Genomic DNA, 23055 nt, shown 5'->3' on the forward strand with positions numbered 1-23055 from the left:
GGGGGGCGGCCCGGGCCCGCCGCCGCTGCCGCGCGCGCACCGCGGAATTTTAGAAGCCGCCGCCGCGCGGGACACGGCGTTGACAGGCGCTCGGCGAAGCGCCTAAGGGCGCCACGCGGGCACCAAGGCCCTCCCGCGGGGCCTTCCTGGCATGAGCGCTTCCTGATGACGTCAAGATCGGGGCGGGGCCACGGAGCAAAGAGGAGAGGCGGGGCTTAGTCGCTTGACGGCCCCGCCCCCTCCCTCCCGTGCCCCGCCCACCGCGGAGCCCTCGCGAGAGCAGCGCCGYGGCGCGAAGTCTCGCGATACTTCGGCGCGTGCGTGTTGGCGCCGCCGTGAGGCGTCAACGGTCGCTCGTTGCTGAGGGAGCCGGGCGGTGCCTGAGGCGGCCGCGGGGCCGGAGAGCCCTTGGGCGAGAGGGGCCCGGCATGAAGAAGCCCCGTCCCCTCTTCAGATACCTGTGTTCCTGCAGAGCGAGCAGGCAGAAACTGCTACAAAATTCAAGACCGGTTTTACTGAGACAAGAATGTTTATTATGAGTAGATACAATGAGAGYGGGTACAAGCAGGTGAGAACCAACTTTTACCTCACAAATTCACATGGATGAGTTATCGTCCTGCTGCGTTACAGAYCTGAATCTCATTTTATTTTGTTTACGGAGCGGGGGGTAGGTGTGGAGGTTAAGGATTTTGCTTATGCAGCTAGCTATGATGTCATTAAAAAGCCGCCTGCAGATTAGAAAAGTAACAATATTTTCTTTAAAAAAGCACATTCTTAGATACAGATGCAGTAATAGTATTTGATTGCATAAGACTGTAATTGGTATTTAAAGGGTTAAAGCCAAGTAAGGTTTTAAGCAAAAACTCCCTCAGGAAACATTGCTTTATCAGGTAAACATGGAGTTATGTGTTCTCCAGGTAACTTTTGTGTGTTTTAAGAGGAGGGTTCCTTGTGTTGTATCTCATGAAGCTGCATAGGTCAAATGTATGGCGAAGCTACTGCCTCTTAGGAGTTTTTCTGTGGGACTTTGATTGTCACCTAGAAAAAGAAAAATGCCATAAGTTAGATTCACTGGAGACAGGGCTCAGCGTTACCCACGTGGGAGCAGAGAAGTGGCGGCGTCACAGGGGAGGACCAGACCTGTCCCCGCTGTAAGGGCTGTTCCCTGCAGCTGGTGCCTTCCAGCACGTGCTCCTTGGGGAGCAATCCACAAAATGAAGCCACCAAGGACCAACGCACTTGAATGCTTTACACTAAGAAACAGCTACACTGATCACCCAAGGAGAGCACCAAGTGGTGCAGGCAACTGGTAGTTAAAGCGTTAAGCTCCTAGGTAAGTTTGGCTTTGTYTGGCAGCACAGCAGACTGTTGGGAAATAGTCAGATGGAAAGCGACTCACGTTTTTCACCTCCAGGTATGCATCCAGACCGTATTCTCCCAGCTCTCGCCCATTTCCTGATGTCTTGTAGCCACCAAATGGGGCTTGTGCGCCAAACACGTTATAACAATTTATCCTGGAAAGGACACAAAGTTTCMGTGATGGAGGGATCTCCGCAAATGAACATCTCAGCTGTTTACAGCRGAGAGGCTACTGAATTCCCAGGCTGGATTTCCACCTCTGTTAGATCTCTAAGGCAACTCTAATGAGTTAATTGGAAATATTGGACCCTGAGTCAGGACAAAAAAAAAAACATTTCCTGATGGTCCATTGGGAAACAAAAGATGATAAAACTGATTTTTTAATCAGTTAATTTTAAAGGTGAGATTTTTTCAGTTTTTTTTTTTTAAGGTGAGATTCAGATCTCCAAAACTGTCACTAAAATTCAAGGCGTGACATAATATTCAGTGAAGTAGGCGTAAAACTAGGTGGGAAGAAAAGAGAAGCTATCAAAGAGAAAGCCTGAAAGAGAAATGCCAGCAGGGAGGGGAGCTGCGGCCGCTGTGAGCGGAGGTGTCAGGGCTTACCACACAGTGCCGGCGCGCAGAGCCTGCGACACGTAGTTGGCTTTGTCGAGATCTTTTGTGAAGACTGCTGCTGCTAGACCGTACTTGGAGTCATTTGCTCGCTCAATCACTTCCTCGATAGTTTTAAACTTCAGGATCTGCATGACTGGCCCAAATATCTAAAAAATAGAAACAGAACACATGAAAATCTCTGTACATGGATCACAGGACAGGCCGTGGTTGATGCTGGGGTTGCACGTGTACATTGTAAGTTACACAAGAGATCAAATTGCAAGTATCAGTGTGGTCACTTCCAGTATTACAAAGCAGCCAAGATACAGCCTGGAGTGCAGCTTGCAGTGGTCACCTTGCAAGAAGCGTTGAATTCCTGTTTCCCCTTGCAGCTCATTAAGGTCTTGTACTTTGCAGACCAATTTCTTTTTGCATGAAATGGGGCAAAATGGCCAAGAAGTGGGAAGCTCATGGATGGAAAGGTGCTGCAGGACCCACCTCCTCCCTGGCAATCGTCATGTTGTCCTGCACGTCTCCAAAGACGGTCGGCTGGATGAAGTAGCCTCTGTCTGCAGCCGGGTTGCCACCACACAGCAGTTTGGCTCCTTCACGCTTCCCAGTGCTAATGTAGCCAAGGATCTTCTTAAACTGCTCCTCATCTACCTGGAAGCCATTAAGACAAACAAAAGCTCTGCCAGCTCCTCTGGATTGGGGCTATTTTGTGAACTATCAGGTGAAGAGGTTTCCTGCTCTCACCTGAGGTCCCTGCTCGGTTTTGAAGTCAAACGGATTGCCCACCACCCTGGCCTTGGCTCTCTCCACACTCCTCTCCACAAACTCTTGGTAAATATCCTCCTGGACATACGTTCTGGATCCAGCACAGCAGCACTGCCCTTGGTTGAAGAAGAGGGCAAAATGGGCCTGCTCCACAGCCCAGCCCACTGAGGTTGGGGAGARAAAAGAAAACAAATAAATGATCATAGCAAAATCAACCAGGGAGTCAAAAGGCTGCTTCTTTTGAACAATTCTCGTGCCAAATACTGGAACACTTGTGATACAAAGTCCTTTCAGCTGACATCCACTTTCAGTGCTTTGGGGTGGCCCAAATTAAGTACAAAGATCCGTATGAACACCCTGCATTACAGAAGAAAACAGATCTGAGCTGAGGCAGATTACAGTTTCCATTAAAAATTATCGGGTATTAAGGACATGTTTTTTTTGGACCTAGTAGAGTTTCCTTCCTTCTGCCTTTTAAAAGGTGTCTCGCTTTAGCTGCATTTTAAAATGTATCTCCCAAAAGTGTGTTTAACTAAGAGCAAGAAAAAAATAAACAGAAAAAAGACTGAAAGAAAATACCAAAACAATCCCTATTTGTGGGTAACTGAACTGCACTAATGGGAAAGAAGTGGGAGTGGAGCAGCCTCGACACACAAACGCAGCAGCTGCAGTGGGAGGCACCGGCGCTTTCCTGGGCGAGGAGAGCCGGGTGGTGCCAGAGCTGGAGGCTTATGTGACAGAAATGTTTCCCCTYGAGCTCCGCCTGCAGAAGGCCCAAGTTGAGAGGTACAGATCAAATGTGAAGCTAGCAGGTGCTTACTGTCAGCATCGGACAGGACGATATTTGGACTCTTTCCTCCAAGCTCCAGTGTCACCCTCTTCAGGTTACTTTCTGCTGCGGCCTTCTTGATCAGGTGCCCAACCTGCCCCGGGAGAAGAACATGTTTTAGGAGCTAAACTCCCGAGAACTGCAACAACAGGCGGAGGGGTTGGTTTAAGATCTCAGCCAGCAGTGTAAGGAYAATCTCTTCACTGCCCGGGCATCAAGAAACAACTGAAGTCTGCCCAGAGATTCACTTACAGTAAGGAGCAGCTCAAAGAAAGCAGAAGTGCTCTAAAGAAAGCACCTGAGAAGAGTCTTAAGTAAAAATAAATGTCACACCTTGAAGCCAGGTGTAGTTTTTAAGGGAAGTTGTAGAAGGCAAGGCATTACAGTGACATATTCCCTACAACCCCGCGAATTGAAGGTTAAGGCAGTCCCTTACCTCTGTGGAGCCAGTGAAGGCCACTTTGTCAACGTCCATGTGGGAAGAGATGGCAGCCCCTGCCGTAGGCCCGTAGCCGGGAATGATGTTAACCACGCCGGGTGGGAATCCCGCCTGCCAGTTCGCAGGGGACACAGCAGCGTTACTCGTCTCACAAATCAAAGGTTGTGCCTGCCCTGCCCTGGCAGCAATGCTTCCAAATGCTAAGAAGAGCAGAGCCTGCTCCACCTCATTTCATTGCCCAGGTCCTCAGCTTTACTGTTTAGTTTGCAAGGACTAAATTTCTTCCCCACTACCTTAAATTTAGCTTGGAGCTACACGTTTGCTTTCCCCTCACTCTGAAGCACAGCTGTCCTCTAGGTAGAGGACAGGCTAGTTGTGTCACGGAGCATCACAGAGTCCTTCCCTCAGYCCGAGTGACACCCTCTGACACGTGGAAAGAAAAGGGAGCGTTGAGCTAAACCACATGCGGGGACACACAAGACACCTGGGCCTTTCTTCGGATCGGAGAAGCCTTSTCCTCTCACGAGGTGAGAAGCAGCTCTTTGCTCACCTCTTTGACCAGGCTAGCGACATAGAGAGCGCTCAGGGGTGTTTGCTCCGCCACTTTCATCACAACCACATTCCCAGTCGCCAGGGCAGGCCCAAGTTTCCAAGCTTGCATCAACAGCGGGAAGTTCCACTATAAAACAAGAACRTATTTGCTGGTCTGAACTTGCACATTTTCAGTTTATCGGTAAATAAACAGTGAGCTTCACTCCAGTCTGCTGCAGCACCTATGGAACCAGGCTTTGATCCTTCCCTAGCTGTCCTGCAACTTGTTCAGTTCCCCTTAAGCACTTTAAGYCTTCTATTCATCCAGGAAAGCTGTAAACTGAAGGCTGAGGTTTCTCAATAACACCTCAAAAAAAGAACTTTTCTGGAATTTCCTTTCACTGTCAGTTTAGCCGTTAAATGCTGTTCTGCTCTTTTGAGCAGTTTTGAAAGCAAGTCTGTTTACYGTGACTGAGCTCAAAGAGGTGTCAATTCCAAAGCCAGGCATTTACATTCAGTTCTTACTTAATGCAAATACAAAAACATGCAAAAACAGAACGCAGCTACTCCTATAAGCAGGTCATACTATCTGTGGATCATTGCATAATGTGGCCTTGTTGTTACCAAACCACCTCACTAAGCTTTTTACCTTCACGGAAATAAGATCAGGCACAAACAATTGAGTTTTGCATGCTAGTTTTTCATTTCCTCATCATGCTAAGTTTTGCTTTTAATGATAAATGCTCACTTAAGTAGTAATTTAAAGTTTAACTATTATTTCTGCTAATAATTTGGTCACCAAGCTGTAGGATTGAAGGTGCTAATGGTAGCAGGATAACTCTACAAATATTTTTTAATTCTACTTTCCCGCACAAAAAGACAAACACAAAAAAGACCCTCACAGATAGCCCACAAAATCAACAAGCTAGTTCTGTGCTGCTGGAGCAAAGTGAGAGTTCTTAACTTGCTTTCCCACTGGAARGAAACAGTACTCAGCCTTGGATAATATCTTGCATTTTAAGATAGCCCTTTATGGCAACACTGAATTCCTGAAATACTTGCAGGAACTACAGATACATTTTACTCACTGGGATTATCTGTCCACAGACTCCCACTGGCTCGTGTCTTGTGTAACAGAAGAAATCTCCATCTAAAGGGATAGTTTTTCCATGGAATTTATCAGACCAGCCTGCAAAATATCTGGCAATGGTAACATTTTAGTCACTGAATTTAGAATAATGAGTCTCCTACTATAAGAAAACGAGAGAGATTTCCTCCAGCTATTTCCTTCCCTCACTTTTTTTAGTTACTTATAAAAATACACACTCGGACAAATGTTTCCCAAGCAGATGATTTTAACAACAGACAGTRAATACAGACATTTGTCTCCTGCACTCGGCCGTGCCTCACATAACACACATTCTGCTGTGATGTGACATAGGTCACTGCCATTTGTATATGCTCTGTGTATAGTGGGAGAAAAACCCCCACAGTAGAGAGCGGGMAGGAGCATCCTGTGAAATGAATGGAAGTTTCAGATCACTCCTACCCAACCCAACCACAAAGTGGGTCCAGTCAGACCACAGTGTGACCTGCTCTGTTTCGTATGATCTTTTAACATCTCTTAGGGACCTCCARGCAGAGACTTGAGCCTCGTCAATGTCTCTCAGTGATGTGTTCAGCCCCAGGAAGATCCGTTCCGGAGCCCCCATGAAGGACCTTGGTAGCACAGCTGGAACCYGTCATGAGCCGCTGGCTCGGTGCCTACCTGAGACATTTCACCACCATGGGCAGATCCACCAAGTAGGCAATAGAGTATGGTTTGCCGTTATCCAGAGTCTCCAGCGCCTACAAAAGACAGAGAAACTGCCTGGAGAGAAGGTGGGGAAAGTCGCACACAGGTTTAGGTGCAACGTTGGTTTGATCTTTGGGTCTGATCTGCCTATTTGTGCTAACCTTCAGCTTCCCCAAAATATTTCCCCATCCCTTGCAGCCCTCTGAAGAAGGGCTCTGATGCACAGATGCTCTGCTCCTTCCCAGGGTGCAGGCTACGAGCCYTAGGTCCCTAATGACAACAAGAGGAAGTTTGCAAACTGAACCAAACTCGTAGTGAATGATGGCACTGGCTGGGCCTGTTCTCCAGGCTGGAAGACTTGCTTTAATCCAACGACATGCTCAGAGTTAGAATTGCAGGCAATTTAGGTTGGAAGGGACTGGAGGTCTTAATTGGTGCAGCCTCCTGCTGAAGCAGATTTCAAAGGCAGACCCGGTTGCTCGAGGCCTCACACCATCGACTTGTGCACATCTCCAGTGCTTTCACACCCCGAGGGCCCGTGAGAGCCTGCACAAGATCTCCCTCCCCACTACAAGCAGCCTTGACGCGAGGGCACTGGTGTTCCCTGCTGCACGCCTCATCTTGCACAGCCTCCACGCCCGTACGCCGTTCCCGGGAGCCCCAAACCCCGCGCGGGGCCAGCCCGCCGCCGGTGTGCGACACGCACGGCCAGGTACGCGCGGTCCCGCTCAATGAGGTCGGCGAGGTGGTGGAGCAGCCTCCCCCGCTGCGAAGCGTCCATCCTTCTCCAGGGCGAGCCCAGCTGGAAGGCCGCCCTGGCTGCCTGCACGGCCTTGTCCACATCGGCCTGTGGAGGAATCCAGACAAGGAGGGTGAGCAAAGAGCAGCCAAGCGGCCGCACACGAGGAGCCGGCCGCAGCAGAGAGGACCCTGAGCGCGGGGGCCGGCCTGGCTGGCCAGGGGCAGCGGGAGCAAGCGATGGATCCCTCCGGCTCCCGACCAGCAGGAACAGGGCAACCCACAAATGCGGCCAGCATCACCACGCTTTTGGCCACTTGGCGTTTGCCAAAGAGGCCAGCAGGCAGACAAACCCAAAAGCTGGGAGTTGTCAATAATGCCACAGATTAAAAATATTCAAAAAGCCCTGACAAAAGACGGATGAAGCCCTCCCTGGCCTTTGGAAGGCCTGTCCGCTGGCCCCGCCGCTGGAATCTCTCCCAGGGAATCCCTGGGAAGAGGCGGCTGAGGGTGCGGTGACCAGGCGGGTGCTGCAGCCACCGCGGCTACTCACACTGTGCTATTTCAGCTACATGCAGTGCAAACATCGTCGAGTTATTTCCGCAATGCCAGCTACTGGGTTAATATTTGTACTCCAGAACGAGGCAAATCAAAAGCTGCAGAGGTTGTTTTGATACTGGTTTCACCAGGAGATAGTCAAAATGTTTTTGTGTTTTTTTCACTTGATCAAATATCCCTAACCCATTATTTTGCTCTGCTGTGGCATTAACTTGTGTCTAGTGGGTTCACTGTTCTGGCTGATTGTAATGGCTCCCAACAGAACAAACCAGTCTCCCATGGCCAAACACACAGCTACAGATTCCCTTCTCTCTCCACTCCACTGGGGAATAGGGACAAGTTTCCAGACACCAGCAGGAAACCAAAACTGCTGGGAAAAACCCTCAGCTCTGCCACAGATCCCTAGAGAGCCTTGAATAAGATCCAGGGAAAATCTGATTCCCACTTTCCCTCCCTCTTCTTTTCACTACAGACTCTAATCTCRCCAAGTCAACATTTACCTTGTCGCCTTCAGCCACCTGGCAGATGACTTCTCCTGTTGCWGGATTGACAGAAGGGAAGGTTTTCTTGCTGATGGCATCGTGCCACTCATTATTAATAAAAATCTGGAATACAAAAAGCAAAGCAGYGTTAAGACTCTGAGCCGAGCCCGGGCAGAATCACTAAGGACTTTATTTGCTTGCTGGCATCTTCACAGGTTGCTTAACTAGGGGATGTTTTAGTCTGGAAGCGCRCGACCAGCAACAAAGTCAGCGAGTAATAAAATGAAACCTCAGCTCGGCAAACAGCAAGGGAGCTGGAAGTAGTTCCCATTTCAGAGGTTCTTCCCAGATGGGAACATGTCTASCTGGAGCTGCACAGGGATGCCAGGATGCTCAGGAGAGTCAAGGGCATAAAAATGCTTCATAACACGGTCGGTTTGATATCTGGTATTGGAACTTTTGCAGCACTTCTCTTACCAGCTGATTTTACACAATATACACAATTTTTACTCAATTTTTACACAATTTTACCGTTACATTGTGCCGGGATAGAACCAGAGGCCAGGCACTAGCTTTCCACCCCTGGCTTCCCTTCTCCACCCGAGTGAACTTCTCCACGTCAGGCCCACGAGAGGCCAGCGGCGTCAGATCGCGGTGCTCGCCGAGGACCAGCGCGCTCGAGCCGCTCGCGGGGGCAGGGGGGCTCGGAGGTCTGCGAGGGCAGCTCCAGCCTCCCCAGTGCACCACGCGGGGCAGCCCTGCACCAGGCAGCCACCCAACGCCTGCAGATAACAGAGCCGGGCAGAGCAGGTTCCCTCTGCCCCACAGCCCCCTCAGCTTCTGCTCTTTGTTCGCTCGCGCCGACGGCAGCGCTTGGGCAATGTCCAGTACTGAGCCGATGCCACCAGCCTCTGCCCAGCCTGCCTGSTGCACCCGGAATCGTTTTCCTGGAGGGAAGCACGGGGCTTTGGGCCAAAGCGCGCCCGGAGGCCCTGCAGCAGCTGGGGCCTCGCAGCCCTTGTCCCTTGGCTGCCTCCAACCCCTCAGGCTCAAGGCTCCAGCAGAGCTCCAGCTGCGAGCAAGTAAGCGAGCAAGGAATCGAGCAAGGGAGCAAACAAGCGAAGACAGCAAACAAGCGAGCAAGGGGGCAAGCAAGGAAGCAAACAAGCAAGCAAGGGTGCAAGCAAGTGGGCAAGCAAGGAGGCAAACAAGCGAGCAAGGGAGCGGGCCGCGGCCCTCCCAACCTTGGTGCAGGAGATCTCAGGCTGCGGGTTGGGCGCGGGGATGGCGGCGGCGGCGGCCGAGAGCGGCGCGCGGAGCCGGGCCGGGCCGCGGCAGAGCCGGGCCGCGCTGCACACCGCTGCCCGCAACATGCTGCGCTGTGGCCGCTGCTCCGGGCTCTGCGACGGCTCCTCCCCGCGGGGCGGTRCGCGCCACGGCGCCCGGCCCTGCTCCCACCAGCTCCCTTTGGCTCAGCTGCACTCGGCGTGGTTCAATTCAGAGCAAAGGAGCTCGGCCCGCTTGCTTTGGCGCGGCCACACTCGCTTCGGCACCGCCCTGCTCCCTTGCTTTGGCTCAGCACAGCTTGGTACGACTGGGCTCAGCACCAGACAGGCTCAGGACTGCCCTGGCACAGGGATCAGGGCCGAGGTGTGAGCGGCGTCCAGGGCCTGCTCGGAATAACGGTGCTGGGATAAACCTGCTGGCAGCTGCCACGGGGCTCCCTGAGCAGGGACGCACACATCGTGTCATCACCGAGGGAATAAAGGCAGAGGGAGACCAGAAACATCTCTGTTCTTCAGTCAATTTACTGTTAACTACATTAACTGCACAGGGAAAGCATGACAACTTAGTTGGTTTACACGCCGAGCAGTGCTGGGATCCCTGGCCACTCAAATGTGCTGCTGTTATTGTGCACACGGAGTCCGAACAAGGAACTTGTGTGTGGGGAGGAGCAGGGAGGCCGGCAGGGCCTGAGCAGCAGCACTCTCCTCGGCGCCTGCAAATTCCGGCCTTTGCAAAACCCTCCCAGCAGAGGCCAAAGGCCTTTTCTGCTTGCTGGCTCACGATGCCTTGCACAATCCAGCATGTCTAACACGTGACAACAAACAGGGTGTATTTTAAAGCTATCGTTGTCATCGCCAAGGAAACCACAGCCCAAAAGGACTAAAAGAATGTGTAACATCAGAATAAGCGCGTGGTGGTTTCCTGCTGACAGCATTTCTGCGACTCCTGTAGGGCAGCTGCTGAGGGCTCCGTGAGAGGTTGTGTGGCTGGCTCTGATTTAAGTGGCCTKAAGAATTGTACATTCTTTTCAATTCAAAAATAGTTTAATCCACTGTCCTGAAAGCCCTCGGAGCCTTGGTRGTAACATGCAACTCCAGCACCTGCAGGGTCTTCAGGCATTTAATTCAGGAGAAAAATAACTGCCCAGTTTTGCAGGCATAAAATCCGGCGAGATGAAGCTGTTGCCCAAGGTTATCCAACAGGGCTCAGCTTAGGCCGCACGGTTCTGGATCAGCTGCAAAGAAATCGTCTTATACTGGGATCTGAGCATCCCTCAGCCACTCGTATCTCCTGCAGAGATTCCTGATGAGATTCCCAGTCGTGCGCCAGGCAGAGAGCCCTGCCCTGTGGCCCTTTAYGAGGTGGCTGCTGTGAGAACCGCTTGTCCCAACATGTTCTCTCCCCACTTCCAGACCTGTACGTGTTAAAGCACTTTGGGATTAGACTGGAAAGACCTGCTGGGTTTGTAGCCATGAGGAGATGCTCCCTGAGAGCTGTGGTTGCTCTCACTTGGGGCAAGCTCCCATGCTCTGGCCTTCACGCGTTTCCTGATGAATCTCAGGTGGACAAGTGGTGACCCAGGGCATGAGCCCTGTGCTGCCGCCTCTGCTGCTCCTGAGCAGAGCYCATCCCTTCCCCGGAGCTGAACAGACCAACTCAGCAAATTAAAACCCCACGCAAGAGAACAAACACTCTCCCGGCACACCCAGCTGCCAGGCTCAGGCTCTGGGCCCTGCCTGCCCGAAAGAGGAGACGCTGGGGACGCAAAGCCAGCTTCGGATGCCAGGAAAGCACCTGGGCTGCACATGCTGGCAGAGGCTGCCCCCCTCCCACAGCACGGCCAAATGCCTGGGATGGGGGTGAATTTCACCCTGGATCCCTTGATAAACCATCGGCGCAGGTCAGGTCTGCGGCTTCCCTCCCACTCTTGGGTTGCTCTGTCTCCGCATTGAGTTCCCAGTATGGCCACCCCGGGGCACCCGAAAGAGCAGGACCCAGCGCCTACCACAGCCACTGAGGGATCTTAGCTGGAGGAACCGGCGCCAGCTCCGGGGCTGTGACACAAGTCACTGCTGGGACCTGTCAGAGGGCCAGGCCAGGACGGCTACTGGGTGGTCAAGGAAGCTGCGAGCTGTGTATCCCACTGGCCGGACAGACATGGTGCTTCCAATGGAGCAAAAGGGACATAAGATACTGAAGACTTGAACTTGTCAATATCAAGCAAGCTTAAGGAAGCGGGTCCCTCATTTTAATATAGTGTTAAAACAGATTACACATAAAGAGCCCACGTAAAGAGGAATTAGCATGCCCAAGTCTCTGTAAAGCACTGCAAGCCTCTGATGATCTGGTCCACATTGTCCCTGGTCCCCAACGAAACCCAGAGATATTCACTGCAGTCACAGGACATGGGAATCTTCCAAGTTCCTCCCAGCTCCAGGGCCCCAGGCACGACCTCAGGTTCATGAGCCCTGCATGTTCTGATCCGACTCCTGGTGCCGCTCACGGCAGCWTTTCCAGCCCTGCAGGTTGCTGGAGGCGTCGTGCTGAGCAAAAAGAGATATCCTGCTTCCTTCTCCTTACCACAGAAATCAAGATGTGCATCCTTGTCTGGTCACTCCTGACCTGCTCTCCCCCTCGCAAGGCTGCTGTTGAATGACTGCCCTTGAATGGGATGGATTTTGCCCCACCGTTAATGGGCCTGGCAATAATGGCTCTGGAACCAGATGGCAGCAGCACCATTGAAATTCAGGGGCGTCMCAGCTGCACAAGCTCTGCCGCGGCGCCGGGGCCAGCAGCTCAGCTGCCTCCAGTGAGACGTGGGGACCTCCCGGGTCAGCGCCGCTCTGTTCCTCAGACCTGCATGAGAATAAGATCAGAAACCATTACTTGGAAACCAAGTGAGCAGGCGGCAGCCAGCCCTGGCCGAACAGCAGGAACGGCACTGCCAGGTTCCATAGAGCTGCTCTTTCCCCTCGTTTTCTGCCTTCTCAGGGCATCAGCTGCTAAGTAGCCCAGAATACAGATTCCTGCTGGTTTCTGCCTGAGCACAAGGAAATGCTTCTTAAAGACTGAATAACTGATGAGGCAGCTAAGAGAGAGTTAAATACCATGCTGGAATTTGATAATGTCACTAGAATATGCTAATAATACCACCATGGCAGCAACCACCCTGAGCTGCCAGCACCCCGAGCTGCACCCTGCCAGGGACAAATTGGAATCACTCAGGCCTGCAACATCTGCAAGGGGAGCCAGGTGTCCCAATACCTGCCTAGTGGCCCAACTTGCCTTGCATTGGTAGAAAGAAGAGCTGCATAATTAAAATGCTACAATTGAAGGGACTGGTGCTACTCCCATCTTTGCCAGTGCCCCGACAAGTGACCAGGCAGGTCACTTTGCAAGGAGGGTTCGAGGGTTCTGCGTCATCACCACCTCACCAGGAACAGCCAGGGCCCTTTTGCTTCAGCGATTCAGGCTGGAGCCTGAAGCAGCAGGAGCTGCTCTGTGCACAGGATGAGCCAAAGACGACGGCAGGRCCAAAGTCCAAGAGACAACCCAGCACCTCAAGGCCTGATCACGCTCTTATCACTGGGCAGGACACTGTTTGCAGCTGGGTGTCTGCAGGGAGAGCAAGATAAGAGAATAAAAGGGAGGAAATGAAGCTGTGTGGTAGTGAGCAGTGCCCTGCACAGCTGAGGAGCCTCCCAAGGCAGCACAGCAAGAGCCTGGCAACGCTCCCATCTGGAGCAAGGAGAATGGATGCAGTTTCCCACAGGGAGAGCAGTGATGCTGCAGAATCCTGCCAGGAGAAGGGAGCGACCAAGAACTGGACTGCCAGGCGCTAAAAGACCAAGCCCAGCCAGGCTCTGGGGACTCCATCAACTCCRGTGGCAGCATGAGTTGACCCTGCCCCTTGGTAGGTAAGGATCAGTGGTTACAGCTCACCTGGCATTAGTCTGTTCTTCTTGGAAGGGAGTCCTGGCCTCAGAAATTGCGGCTGCCCTTAACACAAACTCTGCCACCTAAATGTTGCCAGCAAAGGAATCTTTCCCCCTTGCTCCTAGGTGTAGGGCTCTCTGAGCAAGTGTGATGTGGTCAGGAATGCAAAGAGCACCTAGAAACATGCCCAGAGCCCCTACCCCTCTGCAGGTYGAACAAAGTAAGGTTACTTTGAGGAGGAAAGTGACTCACCTTAGGTTTTTCAAGAAGAAAATGTGGAGTCCAACTGTGCCGGGAAATCTGGTGACCCCACTGGATATCTATGACACTTTCCAGTTGCCTCCAAAAAGCCAACAAGAGGAACAAGCAGAGGAATTTTGAGTGCATGAGCTGCCCCAGGATGTGCTTGGGTAACATAACTTCTGCTGAAGAACAGCCCAAGCCTGGCCTGTGTACTGTAAGGTCTTGTGAAAGGCTTCGTGGTGGGGAGGCGGTTGAACACACGGMATCCTTCTTTTATGGCAAAATCCCAAGCCAGGTCAGCGACGAACTCTGCATGCTCCTGGAAGCTCTCCCCTGGGGCTGGCCTTGCATGGCCTGGTGACAAGAGAAGAACTGTCACTTCTGCAGTTATACAGTCACATCCCAAACACCCACATGTGCCCTAGCCAAAGCCAGCCCTGCAGGACCCAAAGACTCCTCTCTAAGGAACAGGAAAAACAGCACTGTTCCCTGAGCAAAGCTCCCAGGTGTATGGAGAAAAACTCCACTGAGACGGCCCAGCAACGCCCTGCGACTGTCCCTGCTAAAGCAGAGTCTGAAGGCTCAGAGCTCCACCTGTAGGACACGACTCTGAGCTCTGGCCTCTGCTCAATTCCCCCATSAAAGAAAAGCAACAATGCAAGAACTTCCGATAAAGGCAAAAAGCCACCTGCAGCTTGCAACCAGCAAAGAGCAAAGATATGGGGAAGTGCCCAGTTTGTGCTCCCTTTGGGCCCTTCCTTGTGTTCGCAGGACACGACGTGACTGCACAGCACRGTCTGCCTGAGAAGCCAGCAGTGTCACCCGTCCCGGGGCCTGCGCGGGGCTGCCCGGCTTCCTCACCCCTCAGAGAGCGCTTGTGCAGTCCCTGCAGCCTCACGGCCAGGCGGAAGAAGGCAAAGGCCATGTAGAAATTCCAGTTCTCGGGGTGCTGCATTCCCATGCGGTCCCAGTACATCTGGGAATACTCCTCTGCCGTGGGGATTCCCAGGCGCGCCGGATCACGCTCCCGCAAGCCTGGAAGATGCAAAGGGGCAACAGTGGGTGAGCAGACAGCGGGGCTCGGGGCACAGCCGTGCAGGCGGGTTAGTAGGCAGGTTCTATATTCTAAGCGTGGGCTGATCTGATGCGTTTGCACCCACCAGGGACCAGCCCCAAAGCTCTGGACTGCTCAGAATAAAACAAACGTGAGAGGCTGCTCGGCAGGCAGCGCGGGCARGGGGCCCTGGCAGGGCTCGCCAGCGCCGAGGCTCTCACCCGTGCAGGAAACCTGTGGCTGCAATAATTCTCCTGATGTTTACCCCTAGATTTTTCCTTTTAGTAACATACAGATTCCTGGGCAAAATTGTTCTGGTCTGGCTTAGTCCACAGCTCGTTCCTCCACCCAAAGGAGATCTGGTTATTGTCATTCCTCTGGAAAAGAGGTTCGCTAGTTTTACAGCTCAAGTGAGAGAAAAAATAATGAAAATTAATTTTTAAACACAGATTTGCAAGCTGTGAACCAGGGCCCTCCTCCTTGGGGCCAGCCCTGGCACCACTGTTAACAAAGGTCCTTGTTCATGTACAGGGTGACAGAACCAGCTGGGAGAGGGAGCACTTGGCCAGCTCCACAGCCACAATGTTTTCTCATCAAACGGATGGCAGAACCCAGGCAAACTGGGGACAGGGGGACCATGGTACAGCAGTCACGTCACATACAGGAAGATGCCTCTGCCCTGGAGGGATGGAGGGGAAGAGTAAAAAGGGCAGAGTGGGAAATATGGTATTTTCAAAAGCAGTGAGCCCAACTATCAGCTGAGCTCTGGGCAGGGGCCAGTCTGTTTCTGAGCTCTTGATTCCTCTCTCCGCTTGTCAAATGTGACTTCACCCCTCTCTGTACCTCTCAGTGTACCAAAGTGAGGTGGCAGGAAGTAGGCCATGCAGTTATTTGCCACATCAGAGATGGGATCTCCTAGAGTTGAAAGCCTCCAGCCAAGAACAGCAAGGACTTCTGGCCTCTCTGGATGAAAAATCAGGTTATCCAGCCTGTATCAGAGGGAAAAGAGGTCAGAAAAGTTCCGAAAGGGGGTATAAATGCCAGCACTCAGCAGCAGCAGGTGCCTTCYGAGGCCCTTTGCTCTATGCAAAAAACTGCTTTGAAAGTGAAACATTAATTCCTGCAAGCGTAGGTCAGGAAGGACTGAGATTACTCAATAGAGAACTCCTTGGTTAATAATGAACTTTACTTTGAAGAATGAAATAAGATGATTTAGAGCCTCAGATCATTAACAGACGTTGAAGGACAGCCTAGCCAGAAAGCAATGCAGACAAGTCCCTGCCAAGGAGGATTTGCTGGTCATTTTAAAGCAAGCAGTAACTGAAAGCCCTGCACTGGTGTGTGCTGTAGATCCTGTTCAGTACAGCCTTCACTGGCAGAGTGACTCCCAGGAGAGGGCAGCAGCCTAGTGAGGAGAAAAAAGAGGGAACAACATCCCTGCCAGGGAGCAGAGAGCTCACTGGCTTCCAGGCGCATGGAAACTGCACCTACCACAGCATGTGCAAGGGAGCCCAGGCCCAGAACTGGCAAAACCTCCTTCAAGGAAGAAAACTCCCCTTGCTGCGGTAGCTCTGAGCACTCCTGCAGACTTTCAGTTCTTGCCCATCACGTCCCACTCTAAAAATGGGCACCGGTTGAAGCTGCAGCAGATCAATAAACAAATGAACACAGGGGAAACATGGGAGCTCTGGGTGCAAGACAGCACCTGCCAGAGCTCTTGCGAGCTCATGAAGGACACGAAGGGCTCCTGGCACTCCTTCACCTGCTTGCTCRGGACATGCTGAATCTGACCCAAAACATGGATTTTATGCTCTGAGGTTGCCGGGCCAGCCCAGCTCAGCACCTTTTTAGGTTGTGCACGTTGCTTTATCCCCTGTCCCCCTCTCCACTCTCTGTCCAGGGAGGCCGCCAGCCAAGCAGTACCTGAAGTCACCGTGCACCACTGCTGTCTTCTGGGATTCAGGGAAGTGCAGAGGCAGCCACGTGATGAGTCTCTCCATGGCTGGGATAGCCTGCGTTTCCATAGCTCGATACTGCTTTGTCCAGGTCTGAACTTGCTGCTGAATGTAACTACCTGCAACAAGGGAATGGAGCCTCTCAGGAAGAGGGACAGGCACAAGAAAAGCTTTGAAACAGACACATAAAAGCTGCAGGCAGAAACAAACAGCCAAGCAGGTCTCTGCCCAGCACCCTGAGACAAGCTCCAAGGATGTAATGATTATTTCCAGGGGTTTCACACATTCATAACTAAGCTCTGGATTTGATATTCTAATGCAAATAATGCAACCCTGGGTGAATATGCAACTTCTGCACCTACCAGCTCTCAGATAGCCCTGCAGAGATGGGACAAACTGAGGAAGTTTAGTCAGACACAGCAGCGAGTTACCCCTGAGCCCACAGTGCAGCTCTTGCCAAAGGAAGGAAACTCCGGGGACCACAAAACACCGACACGGAGGATCCCAAGCAGCTCTCCACACCCTCACAGCAGGCCGGGGGAGAGGACCCACCTTCCCTTCCCATCTGCCACCAAGCCCTGCCTCCCAACCTGTCCCTTGAAATGCTGATACCCAGGATGAGAAAGCAGCAACAGGGGATACGTAGCCTTCTCTCACCACGCTCCCCACTGTCCTGCAGCTCGGCTGCTCTGAGCTCTAYGCTGTGGATCTTGGAGAGGACCTCACTCATGGCTGCGTAAACAGCSCTCCGCTGGCGGGGCGACAGCCCGGGCAGGGCGGCGTCCCTGTGGAGGTGGCCGGCACAGTGCTCCGACACGTAGAAAGGAGAGCCGAGGATGCTGGGGAGGCAAGGGGGAAGCGGAATGTCCACGGGCATCCTGCTCTGCGGGAGCTCAGCGTGTCCGCGGGAGCTCAGCGTGTCCTCGGGCATCCTGCTCCATAGGAGCTCAGCGTGTCCTCGGGCATCCTGCTCCATAGGAGCTCAGCGTGTCCACGGGCATCCTGCTCCATACGAGCTCAGCGTGTCCATGGGCATCCTGCTCCGCAGGAGCTCGGGGCAGCTGCCGCCTCCGCCCAGGGCACATGCTGGTTTAGGCCACGGCACTTTCACGAGCCTGGTTTGGCAGACACAGCAGCTCCTGGGACAGACCCCAGCAGCTGTTTAACAGCACCGAGCGATGCTAAACCACAACTGAGTATGGAGGCCACCAGCACTGCAGGCAAAGGGAGGCAGGAAGGAAGGACAGGGCCAGGAGCACTCTGGAAACACTCTGCTTACATAAACAGTCCTAGGAGCTGCAAGTCACCAGGATCTCATGTCTTTAAACACAAACAGCCAGGCCAGGGATCCTTCCAGATCAAAGGCCCCCTTTGTATCACYGTGTCTTCACTGTGCTAGTCCACACCAACACCCCTCTTTGCCTGCTTGGGTTCTCACACCCGAACCAGGCTCCTCTTTTCCCCTTGCCTGTGCGGGGCTCTACCCAAGGTTATCACGCACAGGGTGCAAGCGGAGGGACAGGATTACCTTCTGTCCTCACAGAGAGCAAGTACAGTGGGCACAGGAACACCAGCCTCCGAGAGAGCCTTCAGCATCCTGCCAGGGCAAATGACAGAGCCACGTCAGCACAGAAGAGCATCAGGGAATCCATAGCAGAACTGCATTTTCACTAGGTAGATTGACAATATTAAAGATTCCTGTGGTCAGTGTTAAATACACTAAAATTACATGACTGGGGGAAAGCAACACACCAAAATCTTCATACAGCCCAGAACCCCAGGATCCATGCAACACGCTCCTTGGAAAGCCAAGGGGAGGGCACAAGAGCCATCCTGCTGCCACTGCAGGTGCCTGGCACAGCCCCCTACAAGGGGGCCAGCCCTCCGCTAGGCTCCCTTGCCACTCATTTGCAGYGGGAGCCCTGGCGCACGGGAGCTCATGTGTGGGAGGAGGAGTTGAGGGAGTCTGAACTACTGTGAGCCAAGGGGAACGAGGCAGAGGAGGGGCTGCGACCTGTAGCTGAGCATCCGTGTGAAACTCCCAAGCGGGAATGCGAGTGCCATCTTTGGAACCAGACCGAGAGGGAACAACCAACATGTTTACTTGGCAAAAAAAAAAAAAAAAAACTGCCAGGCTTTAGTTAACAGAGGAGACAACAGCAGTAAAGCCTCGCTGCGCCTGGCTGGGCACCAGTGCGGGACAAAGAGTGTCATTCTGGAATCACACACAATGCTCTTTAAATGCAACACRAGGAATGTGCCCCTATCTACCAGGCAGGACCAGCCATCGTTCCTCCAGGCGTCCTGAGCTTTCAGCTGGCAGCTCTTTAAAGGGCCACAGGGACTTCCAGAAGGATCCTGGCTCACCTGACATGCAGGGAGAACTGTGTTATGCCCATGGCCTGGGAGGATCCATGGTGTKGCAGGGAAAAAAAATCCTTCATGGAGCTTTAAGCACAGGGTCCCAGTGGTGTGTTCAGCCCCAGCTGCAGGGCAGCAGCATGAGGTTGTGGCACTGCAGTGTCCCTAGGACAGGGCCATTGGGGATCTCCTGCCGTAGGGTTCACCAGTCAGCCAGCACCAGGAACACGGCCAGGGCAGCTGCCTTCTCACCTGTACTCCTTGGTGAGAGCAGGGCCTGCGGGGAGCAGCTCGTCAGGGGGCTCCTTCTTCAGCACTAGCGAGCGATCGCCAAGCTTGACACAGTAGGTCAGGGGAGGCTCTTCGTGACCAAACTGCCGTAACATCAACGGACCTGAGCAGTTGTGAGCAAAAGGTAAGCAGCCAGAAGCAAGAGCTGGGATTATTTCTCACCACTTCTCCAGGTCTTGTTTCCCTTTCTGTGCTTGGGGCTGGAATCTCGTTTGCAGCAACCAGGAACCCACCCATTGCTTCTCTGCCCCAGATCCCGAGGGACCATGGCAGTAGCTCGCTGATGGCAGCAGGCCGGGCACATGCCTGGCATTTCTCTTTGGCAACTTTTGCTCAATCCCTCCCACATAGGAAAGTTGCTAAATGTTGCTTCCCAGTTCAACAATGAGAGATCACTGAATAATAATAGGCTGCAATGTTTTTTGGCAGGTGAGAGACCTTTTGGTATTGGTATTTTCAGTCTATCTGTCAGATGATGGAAAGAACCAAAGGGTAAAGGATGTGTGAGCTTTCAGGCTGAAGAAACCACTGCAATACCTGTTGCCCGGCCACCAAGGACATATTCAAGGTATTTTTGGAGACGACTTTTTGGTATCTCCGTGGTTGGTCTCACGGAACGAGTATATGGAACGAAGCCTTGCAAAGGAAAACCCAGATAGGCTTCCAGCTCTCTGAGAGCTACTGCTGTGTCAACAACCTGAAAGCAGGAGGGAGGGAGACTGGGTGAGAGGAGATAGCGAGGCCTGCACACGTGATACGTTTATCTGCGAGTCCAAAGGCACTGATCTGTGAAAACGCACAGGCAACACGGAGAACCTGTGCTTGCAGAGCCACCCTCCTTCGTCTCTCTCCAGTTCCAACGGCACAGGTACGTGCCGGTGCCTGGAGTAAGAGCTGGAATTCCCTGTGTGCACAGGAGCAGGGTTTGCTCTTCCCACTTCTCCTGTGCTTGCACTTTCCCTGCTGATCTCCTCACTTTAGTAAAAACCTATGTCCAAAGCTCGGGGTTATCCAGACCTGATATGACAGGTACGTGAAGCCTCAGAGCTTCTAGAAATTATTAAATACAGTCTCAGCCACACGGCTAGGGTTGCTTCTGTAATAGGGAACTGAGGTCTGTGAAGGAGAAATGACTTCTCCAAGATTACACTAGTTGCAGGTATGAGGCTGGGAATGAAACAGGCCGGTGCAGACTTCGCCAGCAGTGCTCCCCTTCAGCCCCACAACAGCCTGCAGAAATAACGACCGGCTAAAACAAACAGCCTGACAACACGGGGCTGCACTGCCATTCCCAGTCCCGAGCCACTCACGTCAAATACAGTTTCTGGACTTAGAAACCACACCTAAAGCCTGCCCTGATCGCATCGCTTTGTACCTTCACTGTTTTAATGCCAAGCTGCGCTGCTGCCTTTAGGTTCTGGCTGATGTCATCAAGGAAGATGGATTCGTGGGGCTGAACACGCAAGCGCTCCAAGCAGAGCTTGTAGATGCGAGGATCCGGCTCGGATATTCCCTCGCGGCAAGTTTCAACTATCTGTAGTGACAAACTGTGGTTTATGCATGAATCTACTGTGATCACAAACACCTGAGCAGCGCTGGAAACGGAGGACAGGAGGACGCGAGGCTGACAGGCAAAATAATGTGTGAAATAAAGGACACGGGAAGCGGAGGGCTGACAGAGCTGGATGAAATGGGCTCCAAGTGACTGTTTGGGTGCTGACTGCCTTGGCAGTCATTATTATACACTCAAGATCTTCTTGATCCAGATTTGGGCAGATAATTGCAGTTAAAATATGCAAAAAGATTAATCAATAATGATATAATGTTGACAAGGTGACTTTAAACAGTCCTGGATTTTCAATGAAATAAAAAAAAAAAGAGAGAAAAAGAGAGCTAGAGAGAGAAATGCAATCTGAGATCTGGCCAGGCTTACCACATCAAACTGCTTTCGGTCTAGAGGCAGAAAGCTCTCTTCATTCAGCAGACAGAAGCTGTTGCTTAGAACAGCTGTCTTAAGACCTTCGGCACGAATACACTGTACTGCTTCTGCCATTATGGGGAGCTGTTTTATCATCTCCTTTCTGATTAAGTGCAAGAGAAAGGAATCCACTGGAACTGAAACATTTGCCTAAGAAAAGAGAAATCCCAATAATGATAATTAGCTATAAAGGTTCTTTTTCTTTAAACAGTGAGAAAAAGGTGAGATGAGGACTGGCTGCGTAGATAGACTGCCTGATCACCTTATTTTGCTGTCTTACTTCCTTTGGCAGTGGACGGCAGCTAGAAAATCTCTTGGCTTAGACCAAGTAAAACGGAGTTCTCATGTTACTGGTTCTACAGAAAAGTAGTAAAGCTAAAGAGCTGATCTGGGGAAAGGGAAATGCATTAGAACTGTGCTTGTCATTGAATCAAGGCAGGGTGGAGTTAAAGACAACATTACTAGTCAGCAGACAAGAAAGGAACTTGCATTTTAAACTGAGCTGCTTCAGAAAGACTTTATGGGAAAGTCTTTTAATGGAAAAGAAGACTCTTGCATTGTGTTCAGGCAGGCGAAAGCRAAGGCAAATTCTGCTCATCATCCTGACTAGGGACCAGTGAAAAGTCTGCCCTGATCAATAGCAATAAATGTCCTAATGTCTAAGAAGCCTTTAGGAAACTGCAGACAGTAAATCTGGCCCTCTTCTTGCTCCATACACAAAGCACCAACAACTTCCACAGGACATTTTCCTTTAAAAGCTCCCTTTTCCCTGCTGAACCGTGACGTTCCCACATTGGGATCTCCCACGAGATCCCACTTCCCTGTAGYCAGGAAGCACAAAGAAAGGAGGTGGGAGTTGGCTTACAATGTCAAAGCACTGCTGTCCAAATTCCTGCAAAAACTCCACAGTCGACAGCTCTCCTCTGGTGTACTTCAGAGAGGGACTATTTTCCCCTCCAGCAAGTAGAGCTTGTTGGACGGTGCCAGCTGGAATACAATTCTGGACCTCCCAGTCTATATAGAGAAAAGGAAGAGAGCCAGGAGAGAGCACAAACAGCATCCTCAGAGCCGAGAAACTAGCCAGAAATCCCTCTGCAGCCCTGACATCTGATTCAGACAATGCAACACGGGATGTGCTGGGCTCAGGTCATTTATCCAGCTGCAGAGAGAAGTTCTGGCATTCCCCAAACCAAAGCACCTCATCCCCATTTTAGAGGGGGTGCCCTGAGGTGAAAACACCTTGTCCTTGAGGTGTCCCGAAGCACTGGGTGCCACTGCTAGGTGGTATCAGCTGGGGTTACTGCAGGATGGTTTAATCTTCCAGTGTATTCAGTGACTTGGGGACGTCACAAAATGATGACTGTCAGCGCTACCTCTGTGGGTCGTGCAATTGTGCTGGGAAGGAGGACCAGCCAAATCATCAAATTCTTGAACTGGAACCAGAGCTGAGCGCTAAAGAGACCTGAAATCTGCCCGGACRTGCACGAAGAGCGAGGCGGGATGAGGACACCAACCTGCGGCCACCTTGCGAGGGGCCGGCAGGAGCGCGGCGCTCACGTCGAAGATCACCGCTTTATAGGGACACGACACCCAGCRCCTGCCCGGCACYGACACCGGCACCGACACCGGGATGCGCATGGCTCGGGACAGGCACCGCAGGGACATGGCGCCGACGGGGAGAGGGCCCGCGGCCAAGGYGGGGAGGTAACGCGTGATCCCTGGAAGAGAAACGCGGTGTTTAGGGCTCCCGAGCACCACTGTGTGTGAGGGGGGCGAATAGGGACCAGCTGTGGGTGGGGGAGATGGGGGAAAAAGGAAGGGAAGATGAGGGGAAACAATGGGAAA

The 23055-nt window shown here is 52.3% G+C and overlaps 2 protein-coding genes across 2 annotated transcripts; both read right to left on the reverse strand.

Annotated features, from left to right (window-relative positions):
• Positions 1–525: 525 nt before the first annotated feature.
• ALDH2 (aldehyde dehydrogenase 2 family member) lies at positions 526–9492 on the reverse strand. Its single transcript, XM_026041776.1, has 13 exons — positions 9350–9492; positions 8124–8228; positions 7034–7174; positions 6301–6380; positions 5621–5732; positions 4552–4680; positions 3999–4112; positions 3554–3656; positions 2713–2897; positions 2455–2619; positions 1966–2123; positions 1400–1514; positions 526–1038 (listed from the first exon to the last, which is right to left on the reverse strand). Exons 1-13 carry the CDS (start codon positions 9476–9478, stop codon positions 1006–1008), a joined length of 1569 nt encoding a protein of 522 aa, XP_025897561.1. The 5' UTR covers positions 9479–9492; the 3' UTR covers positions 526–1005.
• A 2631-nt stretch (positions 9493–12123) lies between these two features.
• On the reverse strand, positions 12124–22907 carry ACAD10 (acyl-CoA dehydrogenase family member 10). Its single transcript, XM_026041829.1, has 13 exons — positions 22725–22907; positions 22076–22224; positions 21166–21360; positions 20608–20766; positions 19770–19929; positions 19194–19335; positions 18109–18177; positions 17238–17419; positions 16549–16699; positions 15469–15614; positions 14433–14606; positions 13581–13925; positions 12124–12248 (listed from the first exon to the last, which is right to left on the reverse strand). Exons 1-12 carry the CDS (start codon positions 22873–22875, stop codon positions 13591–13593), a joined length of 2013 nt encoding a protein of 670 aa, XP_025897614.1. The 5' UTR covers positions 22876–22907; the 3' UTR covers positions 12124–12248; positions 13581–13590.
• Between the last annotated feature and the right edge of the window lie 148 nt (positions 22908–23055).

Source organism: Nothoprocta perdicaria, unplaced genomic scaffold (genome assembly GCF_003342845.1).
Source record: "Nothoprocta perdicaria isolate Ctin4 unplaced genomic scaffold, notPer1 scaffold_294, whole genome shotgun sequence".
NCBI lineage: Eukaryota > Metazoa > Chordata > Aves > Tinamiformes > Tinamidae > Nothoprocta > Nothoprocta perdicaria.